Source organism: Macrotis lagotis, chromosome 1 (assembly GCF_037893015.1).
Source record: "Macrotis lagotis isolate mMagLag1 chromosome 1, bilby.v1.9.chrom.fasta, whole genome shotgun sequence".
Taxonomy (NCBI): domain Eukaryota; kingdom Metazoa; phylum Chordata; class Mammalia; order Peramelemorphia; family Peramelidae; genus Macrotis; species Macrotis lagotis.
This window is the reverse complement of record NC_133658.1, coordinates 683148053-683160852: the sequence shown is the minus strand read 5'-3', so window position 1 is coordinate 683160852 and position 12800 is coordinate 683148053. Positions and strand designations below refer to the sequence as shown.

General features: G+C 33.7%; 1 protein-coding gene across 13 annotated transcripts in view; it reads left to right on the top strand.

Moving 5' to 3' along the window:
* Positions 1-12800, top strand: part of OSBPL6 (oxysterol binding protein like 6) — a 277275-nt gene that overhangs the window by 251946 nt on the left and 12529 nt on the right. For all 13 annotated transcript variants that reach the window (XM_074215615.1, XM_074215621.1, XM_074215622.1 and 10 more), the window contains 3 exons: positions 1034-1178; positions 3044-3188; positions 8628-8754. In XM_074215615.1, the coding sequence (XP_074071716.1) occupies positions 1034-1178; positions 3044-3188; positions 8628-8754 (417 nt within the window). The remainder of the gene's footprint in view (positions 1-1033; positions 1179-3043; positions 3189-8627; positions 8755-12800) is intronic.

Genomic DNA, 12800 nt, shown 5'->3' with positions numbered 1-12800 from the left:
ACCAAGTTGCTTCCACAGATGCCTGTCAGCACTACGTCTTCTAGTGACTGTGAATAATTCATTTATATAGTTTTGCACTTTTCCTCTCTCCTCTCCTCCATTATTTCTACCTTCTCCACTGTGTGTCACATGTTTGTATGAGAGACAGGAGAATGTACTAGTCATAGGGCCAAGGAAAAATTAGGACATCTCAGCTTCAAATTTTGCACTTGACATGTATTAATTATGCAATTGTGGGCCATTCACTTAAACTCTCAGTTACTATAAGTACTATAAGTACAAGGTGTGCTACCAATATTCATTAAGGAGGAAATTTTCACATCAATGTAATCAATCACACATATGTGTATATTGTGTATGTGCATGTATGTGGGCATCTACATCATTATCTGCAGATGTATAAATAGAAAATATGTGTAAATATATATGTATGTGTTTGTATAGCAATTATCTATAGATAATAATTCTTGCATGTATATATACTCATGTCTTATGTTTCTATAACTAATTTTATGCATTGAGATAGAAATACTATAGATGTAAATATATAAAGCAAGAAAGAATAGGTAATATAGTACATGGTGGTGCATAACCTATGTATTGGCATGTTATATGCATCAGACTATACTAATTCATTTATTTTCCTTTGAAATTGTTGATTTTTACTAGATTATGTCAATGTATGCAAATTTGTGTGATACGAATTCAAAGAGTTATGAAAACATACTTCCCCATAGATTTCTTAGGGAAAAGCTTATAATCTCTCATTAGTCTACTGAATTTGCAATAACTGGGTAATTATCTAGTAAAGGCATTAATTCTTCCTAAAAAATTCATTCATATCTTGTAAGTCAGTATCAGAAATTTAGAATCTGCTATCAGAAAAACCACTGAATACTTAAAAAAATCTACAGGGAGGAGGTAGCAAGAAGAAAAATAAAGGGAGAGGAGCTTTGGATGGCTAGTTTAGGTTTACCTTAGTAGAGATGTCTGTGGGTTTCATTGTTTTAGTTGTAATACACTTTCCTTCTAGGTATGGAGATTACTACGTATGGAACAAAGTCACTACATGCATCCATAACATCCTCAGTGGAAGGAGATGGATAGAACATTATGGAGAAATCACTATTAGAAATACAAAGAGCAGTATTTGTATCTGTAAACTCACATTTATCAAGGTAAATCATGTGGTTAAGAAAAATAGTATAAAATAATGTCCTAAGGATGAGACAGAACATTTAATACTAAGACACAGCAAGCTCATATATTTTAACTAGGTTGAATTGTTTTAAAACATATAGCTTTTGCATTTTTTTCTCCTAGTATCCATTTTCAGCTGATCATATTTATGATAACTTGAGTTTATGAAGTCATAATCAGCTTCTAAGGGGCACTTAAATGTAACAATTAAGTATATGTTCTTTACCAATCTCTTACTATCAGTTTATCCCAACTAGGGAATCAATAGAAAAATAGACCCTTGACCTCAGGAAGGTAAGTTATTAAAATGACAAATTCATAAAGTGCCCAAAAACCCATAAAGTCATTCTTCCTTTCCTTCTGTCTGAATTGGAACTAATGGTTGGAATGCCACAGTTACATGTTGTGTATTTCTCTCTGTAGACTAAAAAAATCACTGTCATCCAAAGAGTATTCCCTTTATTTCAGCATTGTGGAATTATTGGACTAATTGCAATTTGGTATACTGACATCAACTTAATTTTAGATCATATTTTTCCTCAATCCTTTGCCCCAAGCTCTAAATAAAGGATTCTTTTACTTTTAAAAGTGTACTTTCTCTTTATCTTAAGATAAATCTTTCTGAAAAAAAAAACTACTTATTTGGATTGGAGACCAAAAGCTAGAGAACAAAGTTGTGTTTTCATGTAGGAGTGTTAACTGGCACTTTGCAGATAGACTCTATCTATCTATCCAGAAGTATCTAATAATACAAAAACAAGTGAAGAGGTTCCTGTTTTCTAGGAGCTGACATTTGAATGAGAAAGCCTACACCTTATTATTAAAAATAGCCTTGGGTGGGAAGGCTGGAGGAACTGGAGGGAACAGGAAAACTCTCCCTCAGAAAGTATCCCTTGAAGCTAGTCAAAGGGAAGGCAACTCAAAGAGTTGCAGATGAGGAGGAAGAACATTCCAGGAATGGAGATGACCAGTTCAGAGACCTAAATTGTTAGATTTGAAAGGAATCAGTTCTCTCCTTTTATAGAGATAGTTAAGATCCAGAAATACAGAAGATTTGCTTTTAACGTTGCAATTGCGTGAGGATTAGTGGCAGAACCCAATTATCTTGACTCTCAGTCCACTGCATTTTGTTGTTATGTGAATGGGTGTGCACATGGATATATCAGAGGATTTGTTATTACTAATACAATTCAGGTATTTACCAAAATACTTTGACAATGGTTTCTGGATCCATTTCTCCTTTGTATGTTTCAAATACTGAAATTAACTTGTTAACAAATATAGAGGAAGTACTTTATTTTAAGGAATAATTAATTGATTCATTAACATAGATCTCAATTCTTGTAAGAAAGGAACTGTATCATATTTGTTTCATAAAATAGGAACTATATCATTTCTTTTGTAATGTCATCCTATTTAAGGATGATCAATAAAATTGTTACTGAATGAGTAAAATAACATTGCACTAACTGCTATCAGTATTAGAGAAAAATGCCACTGGCCAACTAAGTGAAATGGTTAAACTAGATAACCTTGAAGTCCTTTTCAGCTCTAATCATGAATCCTAAAATGAAGGGAGAGTATAGAAGAAGTTCTCTAGGGGCAGCTAGGTGACATAGGATAGAGCACCAGCCCTGGAGTCTGGAGTACCTGAGCTCAAATCCGGCCTCAGACTTTTAATAATTACCTAGCTGTGTGGCCTTAGGCAAGCCACTTAACCCCATTGCCTTGAAAAAACATTAAAAAAAAAAAAAAGGCTTTCACGAAAGCCTTCTGGCTTTAATATCTATGTATAATAAAATTGGCACTATGACAAATTGTCAGGGGGCGGTGTTTTTTCCAGGTAAATTATTGGAATTCTAATGTGAATGAAGTCCAAGGTGTTGTCATGGATCAGGAAGGAAAGGTGGTTCACCGTCTCTTTGGAAAGTGGCATGAAGGATTATACTGTGGCGTACCACCATCAGCAAAGTGTATATGGAGGCCAGGTGAGTGAACCCTTTCCATGTATTCTTCTTTTCATAACACTGGGAGGAGGGGGCAAGGAAGGCCCTGAAAGAGTTCACAGTATACTGGGAAGATACAGATACAGAAAATAATTTAATGAAGTAATGTTGTCCCATGAGAAATAGTTTTCCGTTTAACTATTTTCCGTTAATGGAGAGGTCTAAAAATATAACTAACCAAAGATAAATGCAGTCACATATTTTCTAAGTTTTTATAGTAATTCATATTTACAACAAACTCTGAAATGAGTGCAAATTTAGACTTGGAATCATAGATCTGTGTTTGAATCCCACCTTCAGCACTTAGTATTCGTGTGATTTGGGGCAAGTCTCTTAATTTTTTTGAACCTCAGTTTCTTTATCTATAATAAGAAGATGATAATATTTATAGCATTTCCTTTATAGTATTGTTGTGGGACTTGGAACTCAAATAAGATAGTGTCTGAAAAGTGATTTGCAAATCTTAAAATCCTTGATAAATGGCAGAGATTATTATTCCCATTTTATTCAAGGGGATAATAAAGAATAAAAAAAGGTTAAGAGGCTGTTATTAATAATTACTGTAATTTATAGAACTGTTTAAGTTTTGTGAGTCCATTTTATCCTCAGAATAATCTTGAGAGATTAATACTGTAAATACTATTCTCTCCATTTTTCAGATGAGGAAACTGAGACTTTGAGCTATGAAGTGAGTTATCCAAAACCATATGGCTAGATTAGTGTCAGCTGTTGGATATGAACCTGAATCTCCCATGCTCCAGCTCTCACACATTTTCCCCTACTTCTTGTGCTGTAAATCTCCTTATTGTTGCTATGAATCTCTAGAAAACTCTACTGTCTTTTAATTCTGATAGGTTTAGAGACATCAGAGTAGGAGTTTGATTGGCTACTAAATTGCTCCCTAGTCTCTACTGGCACAGTGAGAATAATCTTGACCAGAAGCATTGGAAATTAGGGACAAAACAGGATAAAATGTAGGTGAACCAGTCATTAGGGTCTGAAAGAGAGAGAAAAAAGAAGGGGAAGAGAAGGAAAGTGCAATCAAACCTAATATAAAATGACCCAGGAAATTATTCTTTAATTGGAAGTCTTTGATACATTAGAATATAAATTATTTTCTATTGTAAATTTTGCTATTTAATTCTGAACTTTAATTGAAAACACCTAGTAATTATAGCAAAAGCTTATTTTAGTTACATAAAAATACATTTTTCTCTATTACTGCTTCCAATAAATCATAATAATATTTAGTGACTTAAATTTACATAACATTTTAAATTCTTTTAAGGCAGCTTTACAAATTGTTCAACAGAAATAATCTTGTAAATTCCAAATGTTTGCAGAATTTTGAAATAATGAAATTTTAATAAATTAGCACTCAAATAAATGGAAGGTGAGAGAGTGAAAAAGAAGGTGGGAAGAGGGGAAAAGGTTTTAGATCTAGCAGATAAATCCTAAATTTTCTTAAGCCAAACATAAACAATAATAATAGTAATAATTGCTCACATTTATCAGATTTACAAATTAGTTTCCTCATTACACTTCTGTGAAATAGTATATATACAGAGGGGAGTGACTACTAGAGTATAATGTTTTGGGCATTATTAGAGTTTGTCACTGTGTTGGGTATTTCTGTTTTCCTTCTTTCTTATAGGTATAGATTTAATACATAGGACTAGGATTTCCAGAAATAGCACACAAACACATATACACAAAAAATTAATAGAACTTTTTACCAAAAAAATCTGTTATCCCTAAATTGTGTTTGAAAATCTGACAATATTCAACTTTCCTGTCTTCTAACAAAAGTTCTTTAAAAATGATAGTTATCTTTTTCCAGTGATTCCAACCATTTCTTCCTAGACAACTATTGTTTTCCGGTATTGGTAAGAACCAAGTCTTTTTTTTTTTTTTGGTAAGGCAATGGGGTTAAGCAATTTGCCCAAGATCACAGCTAGGCAATTGTTAAGTGTCTGAGGTCACATTTGAACTCAGGTCTTCCTGACTCCGGGGCCAGTGTTCTATCCACTGTGCCACCTAGCTGCCCTCTAGGAAGCAAGTCTTAAATAGAAATTATCTTCATTGATTAATCTACATTTTAAAGGATGAACTGATCATTTTAAGCCAGATAGAGGGAGCTATCTTTAGCTATTCCACTTGAGACATGGAGAGCATTCCACCAGAAATCCAAATAACTGAAGTATCAGAGGACTGTGCCCATGTCAGGTTTATATTTGGTTTCCTAATCCTTGTTCATTTCCTCTATCAAGGTGGTCACTAATAAACTCTGTTGATAAAATTCCTTTTGCTTCTAAATCTGTTACCTTTCAACAAATGCTTCTATTTCCACCGTGTTTCTTTACTCCTATGATTCCTGGATGGTCTTGAATGAATATTTTCTTGATAATTAATGATATTTTGTCCCCTAAAGGGTTAAAAATTGAGTTGAAAAAGTAGAAGCAGTGAATAAACATTGTATAGATATAGAATATAGATAGAATTATCAGATGGGGCAGCTGGATTGCACAGTGGATAGAGCACTGGCCTTGGAGTTAGAAGGATGGGAGTTCAAATCCAGACACTTACCACTTACTAGCTGTGTGTCCTTGGACAAGTCACTTAACCTTGATTATCTCACTTCCAGGGCCATCTTCAGTCATCTTGATTCATTTCTGGCTATTATACTCAGATGGTTCTAGAGGAGCAAGTGAAGCTGGTGACTTAGTATAGCATCCTCTTACTCAAATCCAATTCATGTACTTGTCATGGCATCACCTCCCCTGATGCCATGGTTTTCTTCAAGAATGAAGGGCAAACATCAGAATTATCAGGGAATTTGGCTGTCAAAAGAAAGAGAGACATTATATTATAGATTGAGGAAATGACAGGGTCAAATGAAAGTGAGGGAAGATAGGAATGTGTTAGATTGGAAGTCAGAAGATGGGAAGGAATGGGATCAACAGCACAAATAGGTTTTTTTTTTTCCTAAGACTGGGACAGAGGATTAAAGAAAAGAAGATAATGCTGAAGGGTTTTGAAATATAGAATAGGGAAGAAGAGATCTTAATGCTGAATGACCTCAGTTTTTTGTTTGTTTTTTGTAAAGTATGAGGAAAGTATGACTCTTCTAGGAAGGAGTGATATAATTGATTTGAGAAAAGAAAAACTGTGAAACATTTTGTGGGGAATATGATAACGAATAAAAAGGTCATCATGTTCCCCAGTGGGAAATAGGTAATAAGCTGTAGCAGTGAAACTAGTGAGCATAACTGTATGATTCCCACTTTATGCAATTAGAGAAGTCATCTTCTTATTGATTACATGCCTATCAAATTAATAATTTACTGAAAGTCTTAACCCAGAAAACTTTAAGATAGTTTTTTCTTCCTTCCCCACTTTTAAGCTTCCACTGACATTTCTAGCATGTAATCAAAATTAATTTAGTTTCACTCAAATCTGCACCTCTTGTGGTTTAATTTTTAAAGTATGATTTAGATCAGATGTATCCTATCTAGGGTCCCTCCTAGCTCATTCTAGCATGGCATTGTTGTTATTGCTTATAGATGGTGTGGTTTGTATTGTATTCTTGAATGATTATTGAATTCTATATTTGACTCTTGAAAAGTTTTGTTGGGTCCTGGGTCCCAGAAGAACTAAAAGACTGGATACCCTTAATTCAGATAAATAAAAATATTTGTTGTTCTAAAATCTTTTTTTATATATTTTGTTTTGTAAAATGAGACATAGCAGAAAGAATGCCAGGCTTGAAATTGGCAATATTCTTTGTCTCATTCACTCACTGGCATAATCATTGGAAGGAAGGAAGAAAACAAGCATTTATTGTCAGCTAGGTACCAGACTTTGTGCTAAGCACTTTCCAATATTTTATCAATTGGTAGGGGATAGATGTTATTGTATTTCAATTTTATAGTTGTGGAAACTGAGGCACACAGATTAGATGACCACACAACTATTAAATGACAGAAGCTGGATTTGCACTGAATTGAGTAATTCAGTTGTATAGTGCAGGTATCAAGTACTGGGAGAAAAAAATAAATGTTTGTTACTTATTTAGTCATAGTGAATCCATAACTATGGGCTTGCTTACCAATTTAAGCAGTTTTGAAATTGTCAGTAAAGTTTCCCAAGAGTCATTAGCAAGATTTACATTTCCTGTTAGTAAGGTAGTTAAAATGTCAACACAAAACTCATACAAATTGACATGTTTTTTGCTTCTCTATAACACTGCCAAGCATGACTTTTTTAAAAAAGCTAATTATATTGGCATTTTTGTAAACACGTTGAATTTTAAAAGAAACATGATAAAATGGTTTAGCTAATGTGTTCTAAAAACAGTGTTTAAGGATATCTGGATTTTTTCAGTCTATTAATAATTTTTTTTGAAAAAATCTTCATTTTATGATAATCTCTATGAAATTACAAAATAGTATTCCTTAGGTGGATTTTTAAGAGTCACAATCTCACAAGTTTTGACTGACTTAATCAGAAATTTTAGAGTTCATAATAAGGTTTGTCATGTTAACAAGCCTTTATTAAGTCCATGCTTTGTATTAATCCCTGTGCTAAACTGCTAGAAATAGAGATACTGCCCTCAAGGAGTTCAGAGGGGTAGACAAAATATAAACAACTAAATCCATTGAAGATATAATGAAACTGGGAAAATCTTAACATGAAGGGGGACTCCTTATATTTCACCTGGACTAGATCACATTGAAGTTTGGTAGTTATTTCTAGGTACCATATTTTAGGAAAGATTTTCATAAATTGAAGTTTATCCAAAATAAAATTAATAGAAGAATGAAGAGACTGAAAACTATTTTTTTTTTTGCCCAAGGCCACACAGCTAGGTAATTATTAAGTGTCTGAGACCGGATTTGAACCTAGGTACTCCTGACTCCAGGGCTGGTGCTTTATCCACTATGCCACCTAGCCACCCCCTTGAAAACTATTTTATACAAGTAGTGATTTGACCAGGAAAAGAGAAGATTTAGGAGGATCGTGATAGCTGAGTTCAGTTATTTGAAAACATTCAAGTAAAAAAGAAATTCAACAAATTTTACTTAGTTCCAAAGAGCATAACTAGAAAGAAAGGATGGATGTTAGATGCAGATTTAGGCTTCTACATATGGAAAAACTAATGATACAGAAATGAAATTGGCTGGTTTGGGGTATTAGTGGGTCCCCAATTACTGGAAATCTTCAGAGGTTGCTTAATCCTTTTTGAGAAGTTCAGACATAGAATGAAGTCCGTCCAATTCAATGACTTCAGTCCAATATGTTCATGATTATATAAAATGACCACATTACATGGTAGCAACTATTTATGATAATGAATCACCTAAATTTTTTTTGTTTGGGTTTTTTTTTTGGCATTGTTTTATTTTGTTTGATTTCTTTCAGGTTCCATGCCAACCAATTATGAACTCTACTATGGCTTTACAAGGTTCGCTATTGAACTCAATGAATTAGATCCTGTCTTGAAGGATCTTCTTCCTCCAACAGATGCCCGATTCCGGCCAGATCAAAGGTAAGATTTTTAAATTTTTTAAATTCTTTTGATAAAAACCATTGCAGGATCTCTAGAAGTTACCAAATCATTCTCTCCCCCTTGAATAATTCAATAAATATGTTTTTTGAAAATTTCTTATATTCAAAATAATACTCAAACCAATCCAAAACGAAGCTCTGTTGTAATATGCTAAATTTCTGGTTTATCTAACTTGCAAAAATATCCACAGGAGCTTCCTTTTTGTTTGTTTTTATATTTATTTTAAATCATAAGAAAAAATTAACAAAAAGATAAACCTAGTGAAGTGGAAATCAGAGAAAGGATATTAAATCTATCAAAAGTTCCCCTCTATAGTATTCCTGATAAATAGTCACTCCACCTTTTCCTGAAGACTTACTGTGAAGGGAGAAACCAAGAACTCTGCAGACAATTCATTCTACTTTGGGATAGCTCTGATTGTATTTTTGTCTTTAGCAAACTAACTCTATTCCATCTCTACCCTTCAAATACTTGAAGATAGCATTCTTCTTCAAATTAAACATGCCTCATTTCCATGATTAATGCCCATATGAAGTGACCTCATAGTTCTTCAGTATGCTGATTGCCTTCCTCTGAACTGCCCACCAACTTAACAAAGTCCTCCAAATAATGTAGGACCCTGGATCAAAGACAGGGAATAGTAGCACAGAACAGTCACTTCCTTGATCCTATCAGTCTTAATATAGTCTAAGATCATGTTTGCATCTTTTACTACTATTACTTCCTGGCTCAAGTTTGTAGTCACTAAAATCAGATGTTTTTTCTTTTGAGTCATTGGTTAACTAAACCTTCCCTTAAATTGTACTTATGAAGTTGAAGTTTTTGAATCCAAATGTGACTTGATATATATCTTTATTAAATATTATCTTGTTAAAAACAACTCAAATATTCAAATTTTATGATAGGGGCAGCTAGGTGGTACAGGAGTCAGGAGGATGGGAATTCAAATCTGCCCTCAGACACTTGACTCTTACTAGTTGGGTAACCTTGGGCAAGTCACTTAACCCTGATTGCCTTTCATCCAAGATGATCTCCAGTTGCCCTGATTCATATCAGGCCACTGGACCCAGAAAGTTCCAGAGGAGAAAGTGAGACTGGTTGACTGCACCATCCTCACTCAAATTCAATTCATGTGCTTACCATGACATCACCTCCTGATGACAGGACCATCACCTTCTCTTTTTCAAGAATGAAGGACAAAAATTATCATCCTATCTTATTAGATTCAGTTCATTGCTTTACCTTTCAGAAACTTTTTGGATCCTAACTCTACCATACAGTGATTAACTATCCCTCAGCTTTGTGTCATCTATAAATTTGGTAAACATGGCATCTATTCCTTTATCCAAGTCACTGATTAATATGTGAAGTAGCCTGGTAACAAGGATAGATTCCCTGTGCTTTTTCCACTAGGAATTGCCATCCCAGTTCACTAATTCAACCAGTTCTACATTCCCCTAACTTAAGTATTATCTAGTCCATGTATTTCCATATTATGCTTAAGAAAAACATCAGAAACTTTGCCAAATGGATTACTAAACTTTAGGTAAGCTATATCTGCACCATTCCCTTATCTACTAGTCTCCTAATTTTGTTTAAAAAGGTAGGAGGTCTAACATAACCTGTTCTTGATGAAACCAAGAATTGAGGACTCCTTGTAACCTCTGCTTCCTTTTCTCTATGTTCATTAATCAGCTTTTCAATACTATGTTATAGAATTTTGCTATGAACTGAAGGCAAGCTTACTATCCAACAATTTGTAAGTTTTCCTCCTCTTCTTCCCTTCCTACTTCTCTTCCTTCTTTCTTTTTTTGAAAAATTAGTCCCCAATTCTTCAAACTCTTTCATTTTTCATATTTTCAGTACCACTCACTTATTCATGATATGAATATATCTTAATACCTCTGCTACTCTGCACCCCTTTTATGTATGCCATTCTTTTTTGAGTAAGGGGACCCTTCCCCAAGCATAGTCCTCATTATGAATCACAGACCATCATATCTAAGTGATCCCTTTATGTCTCTTTGTGTTAAGCTTTCAGTTTACCCTTGCTTGTCACCTGCATTTTGTGTATCTGTGTATAGCTATGTGAACCCATGGATTTCATTGCTTGTTCTTTTCTTAGATATTGACTTGTGAATTTTGGGGTATGCCCAGGGCTTTTCCTCATATCTTATTGCTTCTCTTTATAGCTTAATGGCTATACAAAGGCAATTTTCTTCCTCCTCATTTTTTTTTTTTTTGAGTTTAAAGTCCATTTGATTAGATTTGCCAGACTCCTGGTAAATACATTCTCAGTAGCTTAGGTTGGTACCATTCCCTAGTCAGGAGCCTGTCATTTTGATATGTTAAGCCCCAATCCCATCATCAGACATAATCCTCACAGCTTTTCTCAAATATTCCTTTCTTTTCTAAAGTTCATGCCTTCAATCAGCTGTAGCACTTAAACCACTGGGTGCCACTAATGTCTTTGTTTTCTTAGAGAAGATTTCAAATCCTTGACCATTCTTTCTATAATCCTTCTGGCAATGTCATTTTTGCCACATTAGTAATTGCTTTCCAAACTTTGATGTCTATGTTTACTAAGTAACTCCATTACAAAATATAATATATATTTCTACTTTGCCCTCATTTAAAAATTTTTTAATATCACCAAAAATAATGTTTCAGTTTTTATCAGTTTTTTCACATAAATTTAACCTAAAATAAAAATGATCTAATAGAATTTGCTTTGTAGTACTAATTGTAAAGTCCATCAATGAGTAGAAGATTGCCATAATTTTTTTTTATTAACCAATTTTACATTATTCCTTATTAATCCACTATAGTATCTAAAATTCTTTGGCAGTCATCTGTTCACTTTGTCATGGAAATATCTCATGATGCACTTTAAGCTCATTTCCTCTTGGTCAGGCCTCGGTGGAGATGAAGAACAGCTGGCTATCTTGTCATTTAATGGCACTCACTAGTGAATCCTCAACACAATCTCATGTATAAGTGCACTTTGATAAGAACAAAGAGAACATTGCTTTTGGACTTTGTTTCCTTCAACAATATTCACATGGAGGAATAAATTTTAAATGATCCTTAATTGTTCTTTTTTCTTTCTCTTTTTATATCATGCAATCCAAATTTTCCACCTTTTTTAAATTCTAGAATCCTAAAATAGGCAGAAGAAGGGCCAAAACATTCCTGATTCCTGTCCTAAATGTGATTGTTCTGCTCAAGTGAATTTTGCATTTCATAGTAGAAATATTCCTGGAAAATTTGGGAAAGTCCAATATTGAGAAATCAAATAATTTACCAAACTTATTTTAACTTTGAAATATTTTATCTTTATTCCTATTTACCTTTTAATTAACTGAAAGGTTTTTTTTTCCCCAACCTCCATTAAATCCAAAAAAAAAATGCAAGAGTACAGGGAAACCAGCTGTCCAAAGGAATCTTGTAGTGATTATTTTTGTGAAGCAAGACTATATTTTTAGTGTAAATAATTGATTTCTAATTGATCTTGATCCGATTTTTATGTGGGCAATGCATGGTGAAGTAGCACTACTCAATTCTTGGGAGAGGAGAAAAATAGATTGATCATTTAATTGATCATTTCCTTGTTAAGAAAGATTATCAAATGACATATTTAGAGTTTATAGGACTTTAGGTCATCTAGTCCAACTACCTCATTTTAAAGAGAGGGAAACTTAAGACTAAAGGAGGTTAAATATCTTGCCCAAGATACACAGGTAAATTTGAATCCAGATCTAACATGAAGTTAATTTTCATTTTACTCTTTTACTTTCTCTTACCTTATATTGGTTAGAATAGAGATAAAGCAGGAAAAATTGGAATAGGTAAGGTTTAGATTACATAGGAAAGAATTACTTATTCCAGACTTTTGAGACATTACCTGTAGGAGTTCTATTTTATTATCCCTTGATGTGGAGCTAATAAGGCAAGACCCAATAAAAAATTTCCATAGCACTGATCCTGTACTTGCATATGTTTGTGAATGCAGGTGTACCCCTGTG